The 22,716-nt window shown below is 43.0% G+C and overlaps 2 protein-coding genes across 18 annotated transcripts in view; one reads left to right on the forward strand and one right to left on the reverse strand.

Annotated features, from left to right (window-relative positions):
- GALC (galactosylceramidase) overlaps positions 1–1,622 on the reverse strand; it is a 150,765-nt gene extending 149,143 nt beyond the window's left edge. For 4 of the 6 annotated variants that reach the window (XM_078447934.2, XM_078447935.2, XM_078447936.2 and 1 more), the window contains exon 1: positions 1,394–1,622. In XM_078447934.2, coding sequence (XP_078304060.2) covers positions 1,394–1,588 — 195 coding nt within the window. In that variant the 5' untranslated portion in view covers positions 1,589–1,622. Of the gene's footprint in view, positions 1–887; positions 1,324–1,393 lie in introns of those variants that run through there. The other 2 variants (XM_078447938.2, XM_078447937.2) reach the window with 2 other exon arrangements.
- Positions 1,523–22,716, forward strand: part of GPR65 (G protein-coupled receptor 65) — a 135,425-nt gene continuing 114,231 nt past the window's right edge. For 7 of the 12 annotated variants that reach the window (XR_014137848.1, XR_014137845.1, XR_014137846.1 and 4 more), the window contains exons 1-2: positions 1,523–2,070; positions 15,361–15,436. Coding sequence is in view for 2 of the 12 variants with exons in the window: in XM_060620476.3 (XP_060476459.2) it covers positions 2,022–2,070; positions 4,324–4,431; positions 15,361–15,436 (233 nt within the window). In the remaining 10 variants the exon portion in view is untranslated. Of the gene's footprint in view, positions 2,071–4,323; positions 4,432–15,360; positions 15,437–22,716 lie in introns of all 12 variants that reach the window. The other 5 variants (XM_060620476.3, XM_078447940.2, XM_060620475.3 and 2 more) reach the window with 4 other exon arrangements.

Below are 22,716 nucleotides of genomic sequence, written 5' to 3' on the forward strand. Positions count from 1 at the left end.
CAATGGAAGGGGATAAAACAAAGACAGGAAAAAGGTTACAAAGGGCATGTGACAAATTTTTAGAGCCAAGAACAATCATGCTACTAAAGCAAGCTCCCAGGCCAAGAGGCCACCTGTCAGCAGGACCAGGGATCTCAGACAATTACCAGCTATGCCCACACAATTTTACACAAAGCTGGAATGGCCCCGTCTCCCTTCACATAAGTCTTACGCAATGCCCAGGTAACATGAACCCATCCCAGTTGTCACAGCCAAGAAAGGATTAAGACGTGACAATTAAACACAGCTGATATTCTGGATGGGATCCTGGAACAGAAAACGGGCATTAGGAAACAACTAAGTAAATATAAAATATGAAAGTATGGATTTTCATGTTATCACTACTGGTGGTAACAAATGTACTTTACCAATGTGGGATGCTGATAACAGAACATGGCTGCAGCGTATTTGAGAAATCTGTACTGTTTTAGAAACTTGTCTGCAAGCCTAAATTTATTCTAAAGTTAAATTTACTTAAAAGAAAAAAGCCTCTCAATACTTAGTATGAGAATCAACTGGTGTATTCGTTGAAATGCAGATTCTCAGGTCCCAATCCAGAACTACAGAATGGGGAGTACATTTTAACAACCATAACAGGTGATTCTTACACACCCTAAAGGTGGGAAGCCACCCTGGCTGTTGGCCCAATGTTTCCCCCTCCCTGCACACAAAAATAGCCACTAATGAGACACACAGGCACCGACTTTTCCAGCGGGCAACTCACCCCACCTTGGGCCTTGACCACTGCCAATAAACAAAGCCCCCAACACTAAACAATCCTAGACTACCATTTGATACTAGCATAGTCCAGCATTATAAACAAAACAAGTCTCAGACTGGCCTCTTACCTTCCTAAAGAGGCCTTGAGGCACCTGTCTTGCCTCCCAACACAAACATACTGTGCACTGGCCCCTGTGAAGCTAGCCAACTGCCCGCTGCACTAGTGGTCCAGGGCGTCCGACTCCCCGACCCGCATTGAAGCATCCTTTTGGAAAGAGAGATGCTCCCCGGATCCTTGGCCATTTCTGGAGCGACCCTCAGGAATGCCCTCTCCACGGCAAAGGGAGCCCAGGAGTGTACGAGGGTGATGGTGCGAGCCCCAGCCTTGTCACTATCGACACCTGTCACTCGGTGGATCTCCGGATCCTCGTCTATTAAAACTGTCTCTACATAGAGGTTCATCTAAAACGAGCAGGCGCCGGTTCCAACCCCGCACGCGCCCGGACCTCTGGCCGACGGGCGGCCGCCGGCAGCCGGGCCGCGACAGGACTGCGTCGAAACGCCAGGCTGCGCCGCGGGGGCTTATGGGGCGCCCCCCTGGCAACGCCGGCGCATCCCACCGCCCGCCGCTCACCCCGCCGCCGCTGACCGCGCCGATGCCATCGAACTCCCGGCCCAGCCCGTCGGAGTCGTCCAGCACGTACGCGCCGCCGGGTACCAGCAGCGCGCACAGCAACAGGGGCACGGCGGCGCGGCCCGCCGAACCCGCGGCGGCCGTCATGGCTTTCCCTCCGCGTTGCCGGGAAGCCTGGGGTAGGCGCTCAGCCATTGTGTGGGTCACATGACTCCGGCGCCTCGGGAGGCGGGTCCTGTCGTCGCCATGATGGAGAAGGGCAGGAGACTGCTGACGCCGGCGCCGCCATCTTGAGTGCGGGCCACACGTCGGGGACGATTGCTGGGAGATAGCTGACCCAGAGTGTCTGCTCAGGCCCTGTGGAGTGTGGCCTTCATGTGTACTCACTTCCCTGCGCCTCTTCCGGCCTCACCTGCTGGGGCACGTTAGCTCAGGGGAAATGGATGTCCAAAGCCAGCCGAGAGAACTGGACCTTCCTTAACATCTCGGGGCACATTCACCACATGCCAATCTATGGCAAAGCAAGAGAGAAGACCCAGCTTGCAGCCCCCACTACGTCCTAGTTCAGGTGTCTGTCTCCTTGGTCGAATCACTTAGCTTTCTGAGCCTGAGTTTCCTTTTGCGTAAGATGAAACAAGAGCAGCCGCCGGGGGACATGGGATTAAACGAAATACAAGGTAATAGGCGCTCGGTAAATCCGAGCTGAATGCGTTGCACACTTGGCTAACGTTAGCTGACAGGGTTCTCCATTCTGGTAATCATTACGTATATTTGGCGTTTAGCTTCAAGTACCTTACGTAGCCCGTTGACATGGTTCCAGGCAGATAACCCAAAATCGATAGGGAAGTTGTGAATTGTCCTGGGATTCTGCCATTGCAGCGTCAGTGTGAGATTTCTGATTTTCTTGGTATCTGAGCAAACTGAAGAGACTGAGTGGCTGCAGAGAAAGCATTTCTGATCCCAAATCTGCCTTTTTGCATACCCATGGAATTGGTTTTCGGTATCTACACAAGCCCTGGAGACCCCAAAATGGCAAAGAGAAGATCCAAAGACTATAGGACATGTGAGCCTTCATCTTCAGGGTCCTATTTGGAATCAGATTGTTTTTCCCCTTAACTACAAACTTAAGTTCCATGATCACAATTATACTAGGAGGAAAAATCTCCCATCTGTGCCATCCCAAAAATGCAGTTGTCAGGCCATTCTGCCATCCGTCCTTTCTCAGTGCATGATAGCAATGTTTGCTGTTTCTCTTAAATTACTGTAGATCTATTTTGGTTTACTAAGGACGGTCCCAGCTTATTTCTATTGTTCTAACAAATGTTAATAGTGCCCCTTTCACCCTCAAAGTGATCTGGCTTGGGGCGCCCCGGTGGGGGGGGGGGGGGGGGGGGAGGGGCGGAGCTGAGTGGTTCAAGGGTTTGACTCTTGATTTCACATCAGGTCATGATCTCTCTGTTCCTGAGATCCAGCCCGGCACTGACAGTGCAGAGCCTCTTAGGGATTCTCTCTATCCCTCTCTGTTCCTCCCCCCACCTCTCTCACTCTCGCTCCCTCTCTCTCAAAATAGATAAACTTAAAAAAGTATTCTGGCTTGGATGATAAATTATATGGTCCTGTATACATGGGCCACTTTTTTCTTTTTCTATTTCTTCTTTTCCCAATACAGCACATGCCTGAACTGTACCTTCTCTATCCATTCTGTGATATAAGACGATAACTACCCAGGTTCCATAGATTTACCTTCCCAGAACTCACTCTGATCCACCCCATCTAAAACAGTAATTTTTTTTTTTAATTTTTTTTTAACGTTTATTTATTATTGAAAGACAGAGACAGAGTGTGAGCAGGGGAGGGGCAGAGAGAGAGGGAGACTCAGAAGCAGAAGCAGACTCCAGGCTCCGAACTGTCAGCACAGAGCCGAACGCGGGGCTCGAACTCACAAACCGTGAGATCATGACCTGAGCCAAAGTCGGACGCTCAACCGACTGAGCCACCCAGGCACCCCCTAACACAGTAGTTTAAGCCAGAATCTGAAAACCAGTGGATGCAAGCCACGGTAGAGCACACCACAAATATTTGTATACTTTGTGATATCTGTAGAAGAGGAAACAGAATATTTAACAGAAAACAAGTTCTCATCCCTAGGACATATCACTAGTTCCTATTAGTCCATATACCAAAGTAATTTTACCTTACCACAGAAAATATCTCCAGTTTCAAATTTCTAATGTATATTCAGGACACCATTCGAAAAGAAAGTTTCTAATAAAAAAGCAATTAAATCTGAGCCAAGGAAGAGAGATTCTTGGGCTTCAGGACACAGCAGTCAGATGTGCTCAAGAGGTAAGATAAAGGGAAATAGCACTTTTCAGACAAGTGTTCATGTGTTCAGCTCCCCCTGTTCCTGTGGTTTTTGTGGTGTGAGATAAACAAGAGGAGAAGTGTTGTTCTCAGTTCTCAAATTTCAGGTGAGGTGTTTTTTTTTTTTTTTTTTTTTTTTTTTAATTTTTTTTTTTTTAACGTTTATTTTTGAGACAGAGAGAGACAGAGTATGAACAGGGGAGGGGCAGAGAGAGAGGGAGACACAGAATCTGAAACAGGCTCCAGGCTCTGAGCTGTCGGCACAGAGCCCGACACGGGGCTCGAACCCACGGACCGTGAGATCATGACCTGAGCCGAAGTCGGACGCTTAACCGACCAAGCCACCCAGGCGCCCCTCAGGTGAGTTTTGAAAGTGAAGACTTTTTCTCCTAAAGGACAGTGTTTTTGAGTATCACAGCTGTACTTGAGTCACAGCAAAATCTCTCATTCTTTGAAAGTGACGAATGTGATCAAAATCAGATGGTCTCTTGAGAAAGATGAGAGATTTTGCTTTTCAGTGAAAGGTTATTGATAAAGTCTGATAGTAGTCTGGTGTCTCGCCTTAGAAAACGGCTCTACTTTTAGAAATCTGAATTTAGCCATCATACTGAAGGACAGAGGCCAAGTCTTTTCCCTCTCTGTACTTCCTGAATGCAGTGTCCATACCTCAGAAGGTACTCAAAATATATTAGTTGAATTGAACTTAAAAAAAAAAAAAAAAAAATCACTGGGGGCGCCCAGGTGACTCAGTCGGTGAAGCGTCCAACTTCGGCTCAGGTCATTATCTCATGGTTCCTGGATTCCAGCTCCACATTGGCCTCTGTGCTGACAGCTCAGAGCCTGGAGCCTGCTTTGGATTCTGTGTTTCCCTCTGTCTCTGCCCCTCCCCTGCTCGCATCTGTTTCTCTTTCAAAAGTAAATAAACATTTAAAAACAAAAATCGCTGTGAAAATGGTACCTCAAATCACTGGGGTAAGGATGGAACTTTTTAAAACATATGGAGGGGCCATATGGCTCAGTCAGTTAAGCATCCGACCCTTGATTTGGGCTCAGGTCATGATCTCATGGTTGGCGGGATGGAGCCCCCTGTTGGACTCTGTGCTGACAGCATGGAACCTGCTTGGGATTCTCTCTCCCTCTTTCTCTGCCCCTCCTGGCTCACAAGCTCTCTCAAATAAACTTAAAAAATATATATACATGTGTGTGTGTGTGTGTATATATATATATACGTATATATATATATACACACACACACACAAAATATATATACATATGTATACACACATATACATATTATACATATATTAACGTATATAACATATATGTGTATACGTATGGAGACGCCTGGATAACTCTTTGGAAAACGATCGAATTTGAGATCTGTGCTTCATACCACACATAAACTACAAATGGATAAAGCTGTAAATGTAAAATGTGAAACGTACAAGTTCTAATGCAAAGCATGGGTAAATTCCTGTAGAACTTGGAGGTCTAAGTATCACTTAATGTCTCGATACCAAAAAAATAAAAATTTGGTTTAAAAAAAATCACTGAATAATCATATAAGGGGATAAGGAAAAAGGATTATTTACAAAACAAAGTAGAAACATTCCTTAATGTAGAATCTCCTGGGCATAAAAGAGTATGAAGTATATTCTCTTCATGAACTGTCCTGTAGCATCTGCTGTTTATCTGATTTTTCCACTTTGACATATGTTGCTTGATCGCATTTCATAATATCACCCTGATCAGTGTAAAAAATGTATAGGAATTCTCTTAATTCGGGACTTTATGTGAAGACAATAACAATAGTTCATAGGACAGAATCGACATAATGGAATAAATTATATATTGTGTACTAAACGTTTTCTTAAGGATAACTCATAAAAACTGCCATAGCAAAGAGCTATACTGTGGCATAGTGGTTAGAATCAGCCCTGGAGTCCCAGCCTGCATCGTGTCAAATCTCTAATACCACCTACCAGCTGTGTGATTTTCGCCAAGTTACTTTCCATCTTTGGACTTCAGTTTACCCATCTATAAATAGAGATGATGATAGTAATTAGTTGGTATGAAGGCTAGCTGAGTTAATATTCATACAGCACTTAGAACAGTGACCACCATAGGAGCACCTAAGGTGTCTCAGTCAGTTAAGCCTCCGACTCCAGCTCAGGGCATGATCTCACAGTTCATGAGTTCAAGCCCCACTTCGGGCTCTGTGCTGACAGCTCAGAGCCTGGAGCCTGCTTCGGATTCTGTGTCTCCCTCTCTGTCTGCCCCTCCTTGTTCATCCTCTGTCTCTCTCTCTCTCTCTCTCTCTCTCTCAAAACTAAACATTTAAAAAAAGTGACTAGCATATACTACATGCTACAGAAGTGTTTATCATATAAATGACATAAATGGCATACAGATTTAAGTACAGTATAACTTGTAACTTGACTGCTCTCCACAAAACTAAGACAATTCTGGAGGAAAAGATTATTCATGTCTTTGTACTACTCTGAATTTTTTTTTTCCTATTTTTGTTATCGACAGTCATTCAAGCCCATACCCCATATGGCTGATTCCCCAGTGTGCGAGTCTTGGTGGGAGGCAGATTCCCCTCCTTCAGGAGGGAAGGAGCCAGATCCTCCCTCTTCCTGCCCCCAGCAGCGAGAACTCTGCAGTGTCCCTCAGCCAGTGCCTTGAGCCTGTGACTTTGATCATGTAAGGGTAGCTAGACAGATGTATGAACAGCCAAGCACCCCAGACCATGTCAGAGTCCAGTGGAGGCAGCGGCACAGAGGCTCATCAGAGGAGCCCCGAGTGCCCCGAACAGCACGATCAAAAGTGCCGTCCTAACATACGGCTCAGGCACGGTGACCTGAGTGGTCTTTCTGGTCCTCTGGCTCTGGCCCATTTTCACAAGCCTGGTTGGGCAGCCTCAGCAAGCAACTCTGTGTTGCATCCTGAAGGCTTTCTAAGTCCTTCATTTTCTGCTCAAGTTAGCCACAGGTGGTGCTGTTGCCCACAGCAAAGAACCGTGACTAACAGTCCAGGTTACAATCCAGAGCAGAGGCAATCATCCAAGAGTTCTCAGCCTCTGTGTCTGCATTTCCCCCGCTTTAAAATGCACGTCTCAACTTCACCACCCCTGGTTCTTCCACTGGTCGTTGTTACTGTGTGGATCTGCTCAAATAAGAGAACTCCAGGAAGTTTTGCTGTCCTCCGATGTTTCCACTGGTGATATGGCTGTTCTTTGGATCGTCAGTACCATTTTCTGCACTGCCGCCAGGGGAAGAATTATAGAATCCACCTGATCCCAAATCCTAAGCACGAAGAAAATAACAGTGCCAGAGGTTCCCACCACTCAAAAGATTTTTTAAAACATTTAGTGCTATGCTGTCCAACAAATATAAGGCAAAGCACATATGTAATTTGAAATTTTCTAGTAGCCACATTAAAAAAAAAAAAAGTCAATTTGGGGCACTGGGTGGCTCAGTCAGTCAAGCATCTGACTCTTGGTTTCAGCTCAGGTCATGATCTCACGGTGGTGGGATCCAGGCCTGTGTTGGCTTCCAGCTGGCAGTGCAGAGCCTGCTTGGGATTCTCTCTCTCTCTCTCTCTCTCTCTCTCTCTCTCTCTCTGCCCCTGCCCCCCTCACACACACACACACACACACACACACACACACTCTCTCTCTCTCTCTCTCTCTCTCAAAATAAATATTAACAAAACAAGTGAGATCCATTTTAATGATCTATTTTATTTATTCCCAAATATCCATATATTATCAAATATGTAATTGATGTAAAATATATCAATAAAATAGTTTATGTTCTTTCTTCATATTCAGTTTTCAAAAACCTTAAGTGCATTTTACATGTACAGCACGTCTCAATTTGTATTAGCCACATCTCAAGTGCACAATAGCCACATATGGTCAGCGGCTCCTGTATTGGACAGAACAGATCTAGTATGTCCTGGGCCCTGGGCTAGGCACACTCAGTAAATATCTACCTCTGCGGCTAAAGATAAAGCTGAAGAATATCCGTTCTTTGCTAAAGCTGCTATAACAACATACAACAAAATGGTGGTTTAAACAACAGAAATTTATTTTCTCACAGTCCTGAACTTCAAGATCAAGTTGTGGGGAGATCTGGTATCTTCTGAGACTTCTCTTCTTGGGTTGCAGGTGGCCACATCCCTCTGTGTCCTCACATGATCCTTCCTCTGTGCTTGCAAGTTAATGATGTCTCTGTGTGTGTCCAGATCTCTTAAGGACACCAGTTCTGTATATTGAACGTATGGTTGATCCCTGATCAATAAAGTTACAACCAAAGTCGTAAGGAGAATTTAGAATTGTCTTCAGAAAATTTAAATATATACTTTGGTGTCCAAGGGAAAATGTATTGCATACACAACATACCACTGCATGTTTTGAGAATTCACAACTGTGTGCACATAAGTCCAAAAGACTGGAAATCGGAAAAAATAGTTCCCCATCTCTTTTAATAGACTGTATTAAAGGTAATCGCTTGCTCTTCCCAGGACACACCCGACAGGTGCTCTATTCTATGACTTACCTCATCCTATTATGGTTTGAAAATATCCTTTCTCCTATATCTAAATGTGTAAAGCCTTCTCATTTTTAAAGATCCATCTCAATGGTCCCTCCTTCTTTCCTTTCCCTCGATTTATCTGTTTAAAGTAACCTTCGCTTCATCTAATCTCTCAGGTATCTTCTTTACAAGACTCTAAAGTCTGATAAAGGGGAAGTCCGGTGTATGATTCATTATAATTTCTATTACAGCAGCGTAGTGTTATGCTATGGCAGGCAATGTTTATTCATAATAGACCTAATAAGTGTTAACAAATATTTGTGGAAAGATTCTCTGAAAGAATATTTAATCTGAAGGTTCAAAATAATACCTCTTTAAGCTGCTGCCACAATTCCCCCCCGGGGGATTTGGCCCACGTGTTTAAGTTGTTAAAATGCATTAGCCACAGAATCTTTCAAGAGATCATGTTTGGGTTGCAGGAGGAATAAAGCAGACGGGTTCAGGGCATCTAAGAAAGGCAGGGAGGGGGGTGGAAAACAGAATGGAACTGAGAGGTTTAACCAAGTTACCACTGTACTCAGAGTGGATCCTGGTCAGAAAAGAGGCCCTATGAAAACATGAACTGTGACAAATGACTCTCGTCTGACCCTACTGGCTTAGCCTGGGCTTCCGTCTCTGTTTTCTATTTGTAATTCCAGGGGCCGGGACTGGAATTAGAGGTTAACTCAACCTCAGGGCATTCACCTGGGCCTGACATCCTTCCTCCCCAGTTGTTGCTCGTCTCCAGGGGCCAGGCCAGATGCTTCTTTCTCTGCCTGCCACCCTGAGTCCCGCGGTCAGTGGTATGACCAACTGTCTACCCCACCTCTGTCCTTTTTAATGTGGTTGGGGTATTGTGATATAGTAAGAAATATATATTTGGCCCCCAGTACCTGACACAGGATTCCTAAAACCTCCCATAATTTCCTGAGTGAAAGAGGTAATAGAAGCATCTTTGGTTATGATTTTTGGTCTTAGTCCCTGGTTCCTGATAGAGGTTCAACCCTTGGAATCTGCAGAGTGATGAGTATCCTCTTCCTGCAATTGAGATGACCTGTGGCTTATGGCCCCTGGAAAGCTTCAGGATGAGGCCTGATCACCAGAAATACCCAGGGCAAGCCTAGAGGATTAGAACCTTTAGCCCAACTTCCCCACCTCCTGGAAGGGGAGAGGGGCTAGAGGTTGAGTTAATCACCAGTTGGCCAAGGATTTACTTAATCATGCCCGTGTAATGAAACCTCCACTGTCTGTTGCTGTGTAACAGATTATCTGAAAATCAGTAGCTTAAAGCACCAAATATTCAGTGTTTCTCACTGTTCCCTTCTGTAAGTCAGGAATCAGGAGCACATTAGCTGGGTGGTTCTAGCTCCAGATTTGTCATGGGATTGCAGTAAAGATGTTAGAAGGAACCATAAGCATCTGAAGGCTTGAGATTCACTTCCGAGATGGCACACTCAAGGACTCACCAAGTAGACAATTTCTCATGGCATGGCAGCTGGCTTCCCTCAGATCAAAGAGAGTGAGGAGGAAGTCACGAGATCTTTCTGACCATCACTTCTGCTTTATTCTATTCACCAAGAGGGAGTTGCTAAAGTCTAGCCCACACTAAAGGGGAGGGGAGAAAAGAATCTGTGAACATGGCTTAAAATCACCACACATACTCATGATGCATATTAGCAAACCACTCATATGATACAGTATTAAATATTGCAGTAACAAATATTGGGTGAATTAAATTAAGTAAATGGGTATTATAAAACACCATAAGGGATGTGCTCAATTATTGCACATTTGCAAAGATATTTTGGCAGCCTCTAAAAAAGCACCAGGGAGAATGAAGACTCTAGCATTATTTCCTGTAAAATTGCAAGTATTTCTATCTTGGATTTTCACTATAATCTCTGCTCTGTGCATTCTATGGATTTTTTATTACCAGCACATTTGGGTAACAGAACCTGTCTTCACCAGTCCTGATACCATAGAGCCCACTCCAATCAAGCTGGCTGCACATCCTCCCTCCTGTGTATCCCTAACCCCTCAGCCCCAGCTGACCCAAGTTTTTGCCAATCATCTGTACCTCACTTCCCTATCCTTTGGATCGAACTTCCTTAAATATTAGAATATATTGGCCTTGTTTAAACTTGGATTCATGAAATGCTTTTTGGATCTTAAATCCTAAACTATTAGCTGACTGTCCCTACCATAAGCAGACTCGACAGAAACAGAAATTTCCACAAGGATGTATACTTATTATCCTGACTTCAAAAATTAAGTTAATCAGCAGTTTGCACACCCACAATACATCAGAGGAAACTATTTGGAGTTAATATCCTTCTTAACATTTTGTTAAGTTATTTCAATAAGTGGACATAGTAAAGGCCATTAAAAGTTAATTATGTAATTTATAGACGCCAAGAAATACATATTAGATCTTCTAAAAAGGTAGTTAAGATATTAAAGCCTCTAGTATTCAGTTTAGTAACAGATCTCCATTTTAACTCTTACTATACTTAAGCCTGTCTGACTTGACACTGAAGTCAAAAGCACTTACAAGTCTGAAATGACAGGCTGTATTAGCTCAAATTTTTTAAAAAATGCTGGAGCCAAAGAAACTGATGGTACAATGATGCAAAATGGAATTTAATTACTGGTGAAGAGACATTAGGGTTAAAGTAACCAAAGGCAGGAATTTAAACAGAGGGGTTTCCTCACTCCCCTCTTTTCAGGGGTTCTATTCTCTCCCTCCCAGTCTCTTGCCCAGACACCCATCCCGGACACCAGCTGGTCTCAAACTTGGGAGCATCAAAACTACTTGGATGACTTTAGAACACACACATTGCTGGACTCCCACCTGAGCTCCTGATGCCCTGGGCCTGGGGACGGACAGACCATCGCAGCTCTCAAATGTGACATGAGTCACATGACATTGATGCTGCTAATCCGAGAACCACATCTAGAGACCCGTGGAGGCAAATGATTCCAATCTCAGGCCAGGACCACAGATGCAAGAAACAGAACATTCTCTATCTTTTGTAACTCAGCTAAAATTGTGTTTTAATCCCCCGTTCTGCCAGGGCAGTGGAAACTTAATCGCAATGAATTCAGGGTCCAACCTCTCCTTCCTCTGGGTTCCACCTGTATTTGCCACAACACGGTACCCCAGACTGGTGGATTAAACTATGGAAATTCGTTTTCACATAGTTCTGGAGGCTTTGTAGTCTAAGATCAAAGTGCTGGTAGGTTTGGTTTCTTCTGTGGCCTCTCTCCTTGAATTAAAGATGGCACCTTCCCCCGGTGTCCTCACATGGTCTTTCCTGGGTGCACATGCACCCCTGGTGTTTCTTTGTATCCCAGTCTCCTCTTCTGATAAGGACACCAGTTGTATTGGATTAGGGCCCTTCATTTTAACTTAATCACCTCTTTAAAGGCCCATCTCCAAATACAGTCACATTCTGAGGTACTAGGGGCTAAGGCTTCAGCATATGAATTTTGGCAGAGGGGTGAAGGGACACAATTCCACCCACAACGCCAGCTGAGGTCCAGGGAATTCTCACGTTGTGAATGCTTGAGGGTGGTAGCTCCACCCTTGTATCTCAAGGTGACCCCCTATCAACGCTGGCCTCTCCCAAGATGCCCTCCTTCCCTTCTGGTCTTCAGTAGTTAGGCCGTGCAGGACTCACCTGAGTTGTCCCTCATCTATGGCTGCAAAGCTGCCTGTGTGACACACTGGGCCCCTGGCAGCCCCGTGACATGGGCAGAGGCCTGCCGTCACTTCTGTGTGCCCTGCGTGGCCTTCCAGAAATGATTCTACTCCCCATGTGCTACACTGGGCACAGGGGATCTTGCTGAGGCTGCCTCCAGCCTCTCCCACACACACCCTTGCGTCTCGCCACCTGGACTTCACCCTGGACCTGAGCCACAGGGCCACTCTTCTCCCCAGACTGTATAGCTCATCTGGAGTGACTGACACCCCACCCCACTGCAGGGCTTGCTGGGGAAGGGGTGCAAAGCAGTCAGGCTGCAAAGTCCCTGTCTCAGATGCCACATCGGAGCTCTCAGAACTTCCTCTCTCACAACCAAGTCCCACCCCCACGGGGCAGCCCCTTTCCTGTTCTTGGAGGCTCCACTTTGTCTCTATAGGTACCCTCCCAAGCATACTGTCTGGGCCTCAGTCCTTTCCAGTCTCCTAAGCTGCAGACATATTTTTGAAACTCAAAACCTAGGACTGTCTTTCTCCCCCTGACCCTTTACTCTTCTGCCAAAAATTCCTCTTCTGATGCAATAAATGCAAAATAGCTCATTGCATTGGGTGGAGGCAGTAAAGGAAACGCGGCTGGGAAAACACAGCAGTATTTCAGAACATACCCTGCCATGCCTACTTGGCTGCTTTGGCTCGCGAAATTGCACCAGGCAGGCCATGTGGCCAAGCAGAGGACCCTTCATCAGCAGATTAGGCTCTTGTGCTGTCTGTCCTGTGGAGACATTGGAACCAGGCAGAACCACATTCTCTTCTTGTTCCCCATGGGTAGACAGAGTGCCCTGCCACTGGCTCGGGCTGGCCTCAGAAGAGCAAACGCCTGGCACACCAGGAACACCAGCCCCCTCAAGGCGGTGTTCTGAACACCTGCCACGTGGCTTTTTTCCAGCTTGTAGCCGTTAAAATGTCCCAGAGACTCGATGCTCTGAAATTTCCAACTGCTTATGAGATAGCCCTGTGGTTGAAAACACCGTATTGCCATATATTCTGGACTAAACAAGAAGCACATTTCCTATAAGTCATTCAGCGTCTTATGGTGTAGAACAGGCAACATTTTAGCACAGGAGACCTACAGTTTTTCTCCTATTTAATCTGAAGTGAAAGTTTGATTGTGTTTCTTGTGTCTCATGACTATATAGCTTTTTGTTCTGAAGAGCATCATATATAAATACTAGACATGAATATGAATATACCTTTTCCCTAAAAGCAGAAGTGTAGTCTATTTAGATAAAATAAGACATTGTGAGGGCCGTGGCATACCTGTGCACAGAAGCTACAGACAAGCAGATGTGTAAAACCAAACAAAAATGAGAATTGTGGAGTAGAGCCACAAGTAAACTGAAATCATACTTTCATTTCTGTAAAGTCTTAAGGTATTTGTTATTAATTTTCCAGATTATACTTAAATTTGTCATTATTTCAATAAAAATATAAAGTATTCTGAAGTTTTAATTTACTATATGCTAAATTACTTGGCAAACTCATGTACTTTATAAATGTGAGTTCTTAATTTTATTATTCTCCATGAAAAACCTATAAAGGAAGCACAGAAAATCCCATTACATTTGTGTCACGTCCTGAATAACTCCAAGATTAAAAGTCTTGGTTATATCACAAGATCGTCTTTTCTACTTCTGTGTAGAAAACAAACAAACAAACAAAAAAGGCTACCAAGAACATCCTCTAATGTCCTTTTACAGAAACAGACTCAGATAATCATGATTATAGTTTCTAATTTTAAGTCACATCCATCCCACATTAATTCTATCCTTATAATTTGTCCCCTTCATTTGTTTTTTTTTTTTAATTTTTTAATGTTTATTTATTTTTGAGAGAGAGAGAGAGAGAGAGAGAGAGAGAAAATGTGAACAGGGGAGGGGCAGAGAGAGAGGGAGACACAGAATCTGAAGCAGGCCCCAGGCTCTGAGCTGTCGGCACAGCCACCCAGGCACCCCTCCCCTTCATTTGTAATAAAGATTTATGAGAGCCAGGTTCATATGTGATGTCTCTGACTTTTTTATATCTCAAAAGTTCTGGGAGTTAATTTCACTTCATATTAAACCATTTATAGACTTGGCAGCAAATGTCAGCATGCAACGTGCTACATGAGGTTTCATTAGAACAATTCATGTCTTTCTCATACAACCATGTTACACAGAATTATTGATTTACCTAAGCCAGTTAGCCAACTGGTTTTAGCATGGTTTTTAGCACTCCCGGCCTTCTATTCCAAGAGGACAATCAGAGAAAATGATCTACAATAGAGGTGCCTTTCTCTCTCTCTCTCTCTCTCTCTCTCTCTCTTTCTCTTTTTCTTTCTCTCTCTCAAAATAAATAAAGAAACAAACAACAACAACAAAAAAAAGAGGGGTGCCTGGGTGGCTCAGTTGGTTGAGCATCCAACTTCAGCTCAGGTCATGATGTCACGGTTCACAAGTTCGAGCCCCACTTTGGTCTCGGTGCTGACAGCTCAGAGCCTGGAGCCTGCTTCGGATTCTGTGTCTCCCTCTCTCTCTGCCCCTCCCCCTCCTTTCAAAAATAAACATTAAAAAAAATTAAAAACAAAAAAATATCTACAATAAAATACTATATAGCTAATCCTGTTGGTCCCTTAAAAAGAAAAAAAAAAAAAGACTTCACAAAGGTGCCAGGATTAAGCAAGGGAACATGCTCATTATACACCCAACACCCACTTTTCCTCAACTGCTTTTCTCCCAGGAAGTGCATCATGCTGAATCCATGTAGACCATCCTCTCCTATGTCACACATTCCCATAACTCATCTTTTCTTTTTTTCTTCTTTCTTTTCTTCCTTTCTTTTTTTTTTTGGACCTCTCTTGGAGTACTACTTACCCATTTTTGCCATTGTATCATGGTGATCCCTGAACATGCCTTTCTCTTTCACTAGGTGATGAGCTTCTCGCATGCTATAGCCAGGTCCTAAATCACTCCCAGCACAGTGTCCTAAGAATGTAATAGATGTATGTGTTGACAGACTAAATGAATGAGTGAGTGATTACATGAAAGTCTAGCACGTATTCTATTAAATAAAACACACCGGATATCAGTATACATTGTAATTAAGATGCGAAGAGGAGAGTGAGTTATGAAAATTAAACTACCATAAGTAAGAAACAAAAACAGCTTTTAAACTATTTAGGAGACTGTCTTTGGTCAAACTTGAATAATGAACATCCTTCTTATTAAGATGCTGCTTCCTCATTGTTTTATGTTGAAACACAAGTGTAATTTCCTGTCCCTTCACAGTGTTGGTTTCTCATCTCGGTGCAAGCAGATTTATCTGGCTCCTCGGTCGACAAAATCATCTCCTCAAGAAACATGGGTAAGTGTAAGATTTAACAATAAAATAATATTTTTAAGTAGATAACGACTCAGGCACGGTTGTCAGTAATGCTCACAACCTTTTACCAAGTTTAGGCTACAGAAATGCAGTAAAGCAGAACTTTATAAGACAAAGAGAAATGAGGCTGCCACATGGTTCCCCCACTTCTGAGCAGTGGTTAAAGGGTGTCAGAACTGACATTTAGAAATAGTTAGGTAAACCTATTGATACACAAAAGAGGAATATTTATGCTCCATTCCCTTTCAGGAAACATCATATTGGCAAACTGAATTAAGAGGCTGTGAGGAAATCTACCAGCTCCCAGCTATAGATCTACCCATTTCCTCATTAGTACAATGGTCTCATGATACCTTTTATATCATCAGAAATAATGTGAAATTTGGAAATAGTATTTCTAGTATTAATAAATATTAAGTAATAATGCTTACTTAATAAGTGACCATCAGTGTCTGAGACATAGTAGTCGTAATAAGTAGCTAGTAAACTGATCAAGGAAGGCAAGTATTTCCTATAACCTGTAGGAAAACATTTTATCTTTTGATGATTGTCATCAATGATTTGTACTATTTGAGGAGCTGGTTAATAACAGATATATTTTAATGCACTGGGGATTATCTTTTTTTGGGATTTGTCAAAATTAGCAACTTGCCCACATTTCTCAGCAGTGGTTCTAAAAACAATTTTGTCATAATTTTATTAAAAGCAGTAAAAATAATGTCTGAAAAAAATGTACGAATGATGAGAATTATGTATTCCATTAAAATCTCAGAAGCAAAAAACCCTCAGATTCGCACAAATTAATTTAACAACTATTATCTACAGAGCTTGGTATCATATGTGAAATGTCACTGTACAATGGATGGATAGAGGAGGAAGGGGCACCCCTCGATCTCTCAATCCTGGTCCCAAGGAGGGATATCTTCGTGGTTGAGGTGTTCTCCCCAGACATGTGAGCCTGGTGATAGATGGGACACTGTGTAGCATCAGAGTTCCATCCTAGTAGCTTATTCAGCTTTTTGTGTATCTCAGACTTTTTTCTCGTATCATGTTCCTTCTTCACTTTCATCCTTTAAAGGTCTTCTTAATGAAGATTTTGGGGGTAAATTTCGTCAGTAGTAGTTTATTATCATCATCATCATCATTATTATTATTATTATGTGTGTGTGTGAGAGAGAGAGAGATTGGAGCAGAGGGAGAAAGAAAGATACTAAGCAGGTTTCACTCCCAGCACGGAGCCCAACACGGGTTCAGGGATCATGACCTGACCTGAAATCAAGAGTCAGATGCTCAACCGACTGAGTCACCCAGGCACCCCAACTGGTAATTTATCTTAAATTGTCCTTAATTTTGCCCTGGTTTTGAAATTTAGTTCTGTCAGATATTTAATTATAGGATTACATACATTTTCATAGCCGTTTGGAACTATCAACCCACTGTCTCCTGGTTTCTGTTACTACTTCTGTGAAGTCCTTTGTCTCTGTAAATTTTAGTCTTTGTAGGTGCACCATTTTTTCTCTCTGGCCTTCTGTCTCTTACTCTTGGATCCTCAGCTTCATTGCAGGGTGTCTACATGAATGTAGATTTCCATCTTTGTTTGTTTTTAATCCTATTTGGAATTTGCTGGACTTCATAAATCTGAGGATTCCATCCATGTCCTTCATCAGTTCTAGACAGCTCTCAGTGATTATCTTTTCGAACGTTACCTCTTTCCTATTTTCTCTCTTCTTCTATCCCTTATGGAATGCCAGTTAAACATATCCTGAACTTTTCACTTTATCTTCCATGTCTCTTTGGTATTTTCCCATATGTTTCACACTGGTAATTTTGTATTATTTCTTTATTTTTTTAATGTCTATTTATTTATTTATTTTGAGAGAGAGAGAGGACACAAGTGAGAGAGGGGAGAGAGAGAAGGAGAGAGAGAATACCAAGCAGGCTCCACGCAGAGCCCAACATGGGGCTCGATCCCACAAACCTTGAAAATCATGGCCGGAGCTGAAATCAAGAGTCAGAGGCTTAATTGAGCCACCCAGGCTCCCCCTGTATTATTTCTTTAGATCTATCTTGCAGTACATTAATTTTTTTATTCAGCTGAAGCTAATCCCCGTATTAATTTTTTAAGTTAAATTATTACATTTTTCATTTCTGGAAAGCCTTTCCCAGTCACTCCAAAAATATGCCTACCCGTCTTTTGAAGTCTCTTCCTCCCTACTCATGTGTTCAAATTCCTTTCTTTATTTCTTATTAAACACACTTGTTTTGTGTTGTGTATCTATTAATTTGTTAATAGATTTGTAAATTGATTGTATAATCTATCTCTTAAGGTTTTGTGGATCTGCTACTCATCTTTCTCATTTTTGTTGAATCTCAAACATAGTGGTCAAATGTGTGTGTGTGCGCGCACGTGTGTGTTTTAATGAACTCATACTTGTTAGAACTCTATCTGTGAGAATTCTTTTTTTTTATTTAATGTTTTTATTGAAGTATAACGGACACACAATGTTCCGTTAGTTTCAGGTGGACAAAATGGTGACTCAGTAGCTCCGTACGTGATTCTGTGCTCACCGCAAATGTAGCTACCATCTGTCACCACCACACAGCCCTGACTATATACGAAACCACTGACTGTATTTGCTAAGCTGTACCTTTCATCCCCCACGACTCCTTCATTCCATGACTAGAAGCCGGTGCCTTCCTTTCCCCTTCACCCAGTTTGCTCATCATCCTGCCCCTGCCCTCTGGCAACCATCCATTTGTTCTGGGAGAATTCCTCACAGAGAAGCCTAGGCTGAGCTTTCCTCAAGGGACAATTTGTATGTACTCTTCCAGGTGCCTAGAATATTCGTTTTTTCATATAGCAATTTTTTTTTTTGGTGAATTCCTTTTCATATTGTTTAAATTATTTATTGTTTTGGCTTCTATGAATTACTTTTTACATATGAGATAAGAAGTAAAATCCTGTCAGTTCTCAGGAAGGCCTCTGTGCTCCATCTGAAGGTAATACAGTTGTTGGTTGGTTGTCAGGATTCTTTATATCTCATCTCACACAGCCTTTGATTCCACTTTTTAACTTTATAATTGCAGTGTAGTATACATGCAGAAAAATACACACGTCCTGAGTGTACAGCTGGATGAATTGAGTGTCTGCAAACTGAACTTGTTCACGGAATCAACACTCATATCAAAAGCCAAAACATGACAAATTCTCAGAAGGCCCCCTCGTGCCCTCTTCCAGTCATTACTCGGCCCCTCCCCCAAGATAACCAGCACCTGATTTTTTTTTCTGACAAATGTTTAATATGACCCTCTGTAACCAAAACAAACCAGAGTTTTTCCACCTAATGTGCAGCAAGTCAGTTAAAACTGTCACGGAGCTTTTGAAGTGAAGAAAGGTAGGCCGTTTATTGGTGTGGTGCCAGCCAGGAAAATGGGGAGCTAACCCTCCTCAGTCCTGAACTCCCCAGTGTCTTGCAAGTGAGAGGTTTGAAGGGCAAAATTTGGGACAAGGGTCTCCTGAGGAAGTGGACATTCATGAGTGGAGGACCGTGAGGTCATGTTAGCAGGGGTCTCTTGAGAGGCTGGACGCTGTTGAGTGGGGGCCCGTGAAGTCATGCCCGTGAAGCAGAGGTCTCCTGAGAAGGCAAACATTCAGTGGGGGCCCCTGAAGTCAGAGGAGGTCTCCTGAGAAGGTGAGCACTGTTGAGTGGGGCTTATGAGGTCTTATCATCAGAGGTCTGAGAAGGTAGACACCATTCAGTAGAGGCCCATGAGCTCATGTTATCAGAGGTCCCCTGAGAAGGTGGACACTGCTGAGTACAGGCCCATGAGGTCACGTTAACAGGTGCTCTGATCCTGCTCTGATCCTGGTCCCCACCAAAGGTCTTTTCCATCTCAAGAGATTTAAATTCTGAAAAATATCTTTATGCTTTCTGTTAGAGATTGCATTAGGTACATTTGGGAATTCTATCTTTAAGGTAGTGCTGATTAACTGCTTGCAAGCTAGTGGGGTTGCGTTCGTTCCCTTGCTGGTCCAGCTGTGCCTGCAGGTGGTATGATACCTAGTGTTCCTTCTTGCATCTGAACTGACGAGATAGATGCCGCCTTCAACTCCATATGACTGTTTGCAACAATACAGACATATCATGCTGCATAGGTCTCTATCTCACAATCGGTCTGATGTTCAGTTTCTTTGCTGCCACATTATGAGTGGGGAAAGACAATTAATTTCAACTTTGAAATAATTCACAGAGGATTCCGGAAGTGAAAAATAGACTCTTTGAAACTCAGCCTCATGACTCTTAAGAACTGGGAGATTCTTTTGAGTGTGGTAGCAGAATATTTGCTCCTTTTAGTCATCTTTTCTCAAATCAAGTGCAGTAAAAATAAAAGCCTGTCTGAGTGAATCTGCTACGTTATCCGTTATAGAAAAGAAACCCTTGAAATCTGTGGGCACATAACAACACATTGTCACTAAGTGTGAGGACATGATGTAAGGTGATTTTCACAAGTTTATTTGAAGCCTGTGTAGTCTAATAGACAATGTGAAAGTGATGTTTTCTAGAAGACATGTGGTTACTTTCTATCTAATTTACAGAAATGATTTTTCACAAATTATTTTCTTTAATTAGATCTGTTTTTATGGCTAAAAGACTTGTCCTAATCTATCAGTGCTAGAAACTTCAATAGAAAATAGAAAATATTCTTCTTTCTCACCAAAGCTGGTCTGCATTGCTGCAAAAATACCTCAAATTTCTAAGGTATTTTTTTTTTTAAGTTTATTTATTTATTTTGAGAGATAGCGAGTGGGGGAGGAGCAGAGAGAGAGAAAGAGAGAAAGAGAGAGAGAGAGAGAGAGAGAGAGAGAGAGAGAGAATCCCAAGCAGGCTCCACATTGTCAGTGCAGAGCCCAATGCCGGGCTGGAACTCACAAATCCGAGATCATGACCTGAGCCAAAATCAAGAGTCAGGCACTTAACCGACTGAGCCATCCAGGTGCCCTCTAAGGCATTTTTATGTAAAAAGTAGAAGGCAAAATAGTTAAGAGTCAAGAGGCTTTATTTAGCATTCCAACCTAGGATTATAGCCAAGTTGTACGAAAGATTGGATAGGTATTCGGGGGCTAATTAGTTAATGTGTGGCTCAATTTTAATAAATAGCACAGAATTGTAGTAAAAGATAAATTGTAACAAACATGCATGCCATTTAATGTGGTGCCCAGCACATAGGAAGCCTTTAATAAGTGGACCACTACTCCGATTTCGGACAAGCATGGATTAACTTTACCTAGTTTTTAATCAGTGAGTACATATTCTTTTGTGCCTGCCTTTTTCTATCACTCTGCATTGTGTTTCTGAGCTTCAGCTGTGTTATTGGACACAGCAATGATGTGTTCATTTTCACCGATGTATAGATTTCAATTATGTTACTATGCCACAATTTACTTAGTGGCCATTCCACTGGGGGATGTTACAAATAACGCTACTGTGGATATCCTCATTCTACCACGTGCCTTTTGGTAAACATACGTATGTATTTCTGTTGACCATACACCTAGAAGAGCAATCGCCGAACCGTATATAAGTGTGGTATATACACAAGTGCCAAAGCAGTTTTCCAACCAACAGGACAGAAGAGTCCCAGGAGCTCTAATTCTCACCACAGTATTGTTGCCTTCTGTCTCTTTCATTTTATTTATTTTGGTGGGTTCCTAGTTGTACCTCCTTGAGGTTTTAGTTTGTATTTCCTTGATGACTGATAAAGGTGAGCGCATAGGTCTGGTGCTAGTTCATGGCTGGCCTGCAGTTTACAGGACCAAACTAATAGTGTAGACTCAGGGGCGCCTGGGTGGCTTAGTCGGTTAGGCATCCATCTCTTGGTTTCCGCTCAGGTCATCGTCTCACGGTTCGTGAGTTCGAGCCCCCCGTCAGGGTCTACACTGTTGGCGGTGAGGGGCCTGCTGGGATTCTTTCTCTCTCTCTCCCTGTCTCTCTCTCTCTCCCCCTCCCCTGCTCGTGCTCTCTCTCTCTCTCTCTCTCTCCCTCAAAATAAACAAATATTTTTTTAAAACCTTATTAAAAAAAAAATAGTGTAGACTCAGGCCCCATTCCCAAGTGCGGACCAGCCGGAGGCCGTGAATCCTCAGGGATTCTCCATCATAGCCCCACAGAGAAACAAAGCTGAGACAGCAAACTTGCCAACTTTCTCTGCTGTCTGCAGATGGCTGTCCGGTTTGTTATTTTATTTTGTTTATTTTCTAGTTCATCCTCTGCCTGTGGGCAGCGGCTCCTGGACTCCAACCTGCGTGGGGTGGCGGAGGGCCACTTCCTGCCTGTGTGGGTTGGGGCTGTGTCTCTAGCTCCCCTGCATTCAGAGGCCCTAGTTAGTTCTTCTGATCCAAATATGCCTCCTGGACATTCAGAGTTTTCTGCTCGCTCACCTTCCCGATCTCAGCTCCCACTTTCTTTTTTTCCATCACAATTTTCTTTTTCTCTCTGGAAGTTTCACCTATTGATTTAAAAGGTGGTTTTTTTTCACATTGTGTTCATATTTCTAGGTGTGGGAAAACAATGAGATTTCGGGAAATTTAGTTCTCCACTTTCTTTTAAGAGTGCTGTATAAAGATGTACTCTGCATATGTTTATTCTGCTAGCAGAACCCTTGTGGCTTGTGGTGACAAGGCCTCTGTTGTGCTCAGGGCTCACTGACACTTGGAAAGGGGGACTTTGGGTCTTATCGAGGCCCCACAGCACACAACAAGAAGGCAAATCTTCCGAAGCTCCCCATCACATAAATCATCCAAAGCAGCAACAGGCCTCACTAGCAAAGGCACTTCTCTACTCCACTGTGAAGACAAGAATGGAGTCTGTGTTCCTTTGTGAATCTATAACATCAGGCCTTTAAAAAGAAACTAGCTAATAAACAATCGGGTAAAAAGGCAGACAGTGATGATGCCAAGATGTTACCCAGAATTAAGAACATTCTGCCCTCTCTCTCACAAAAGTACGAGGAAGATAAAGTGCCCACCAAAGGAAGCAAAGGGAAAAACATAAGAGGCAGCATGGTTTAATTATTTATGAAGTTTTAGCAAGTTGCTATATTTTAAAATGTTTCACTTTATTAAATTTCTCGTGACAACATATTCTTGGCCAACAAGCTGATATTGAAGGTGCTTTATACCTAGATTGCATGCAAAACTCAACATTTGAAATCATATAACTATACAGTTTATCATACAACTCCAAAGCATTTACTGATTTCAA

Source organism: Panthera onca, chromosome B3, assembly GCF_046562875.1.
Source record: "Panthera onca isolate mPanOnc1 chromosome B3, mPanOnc1 haplotype 2, whole genome shotgun sequence".
Taxonomy (NCBI): Eukaryota; Metazoa; Chordata; class Mammalia; order Carnivora; family Felidae; genus Panthera; species Panthera onca.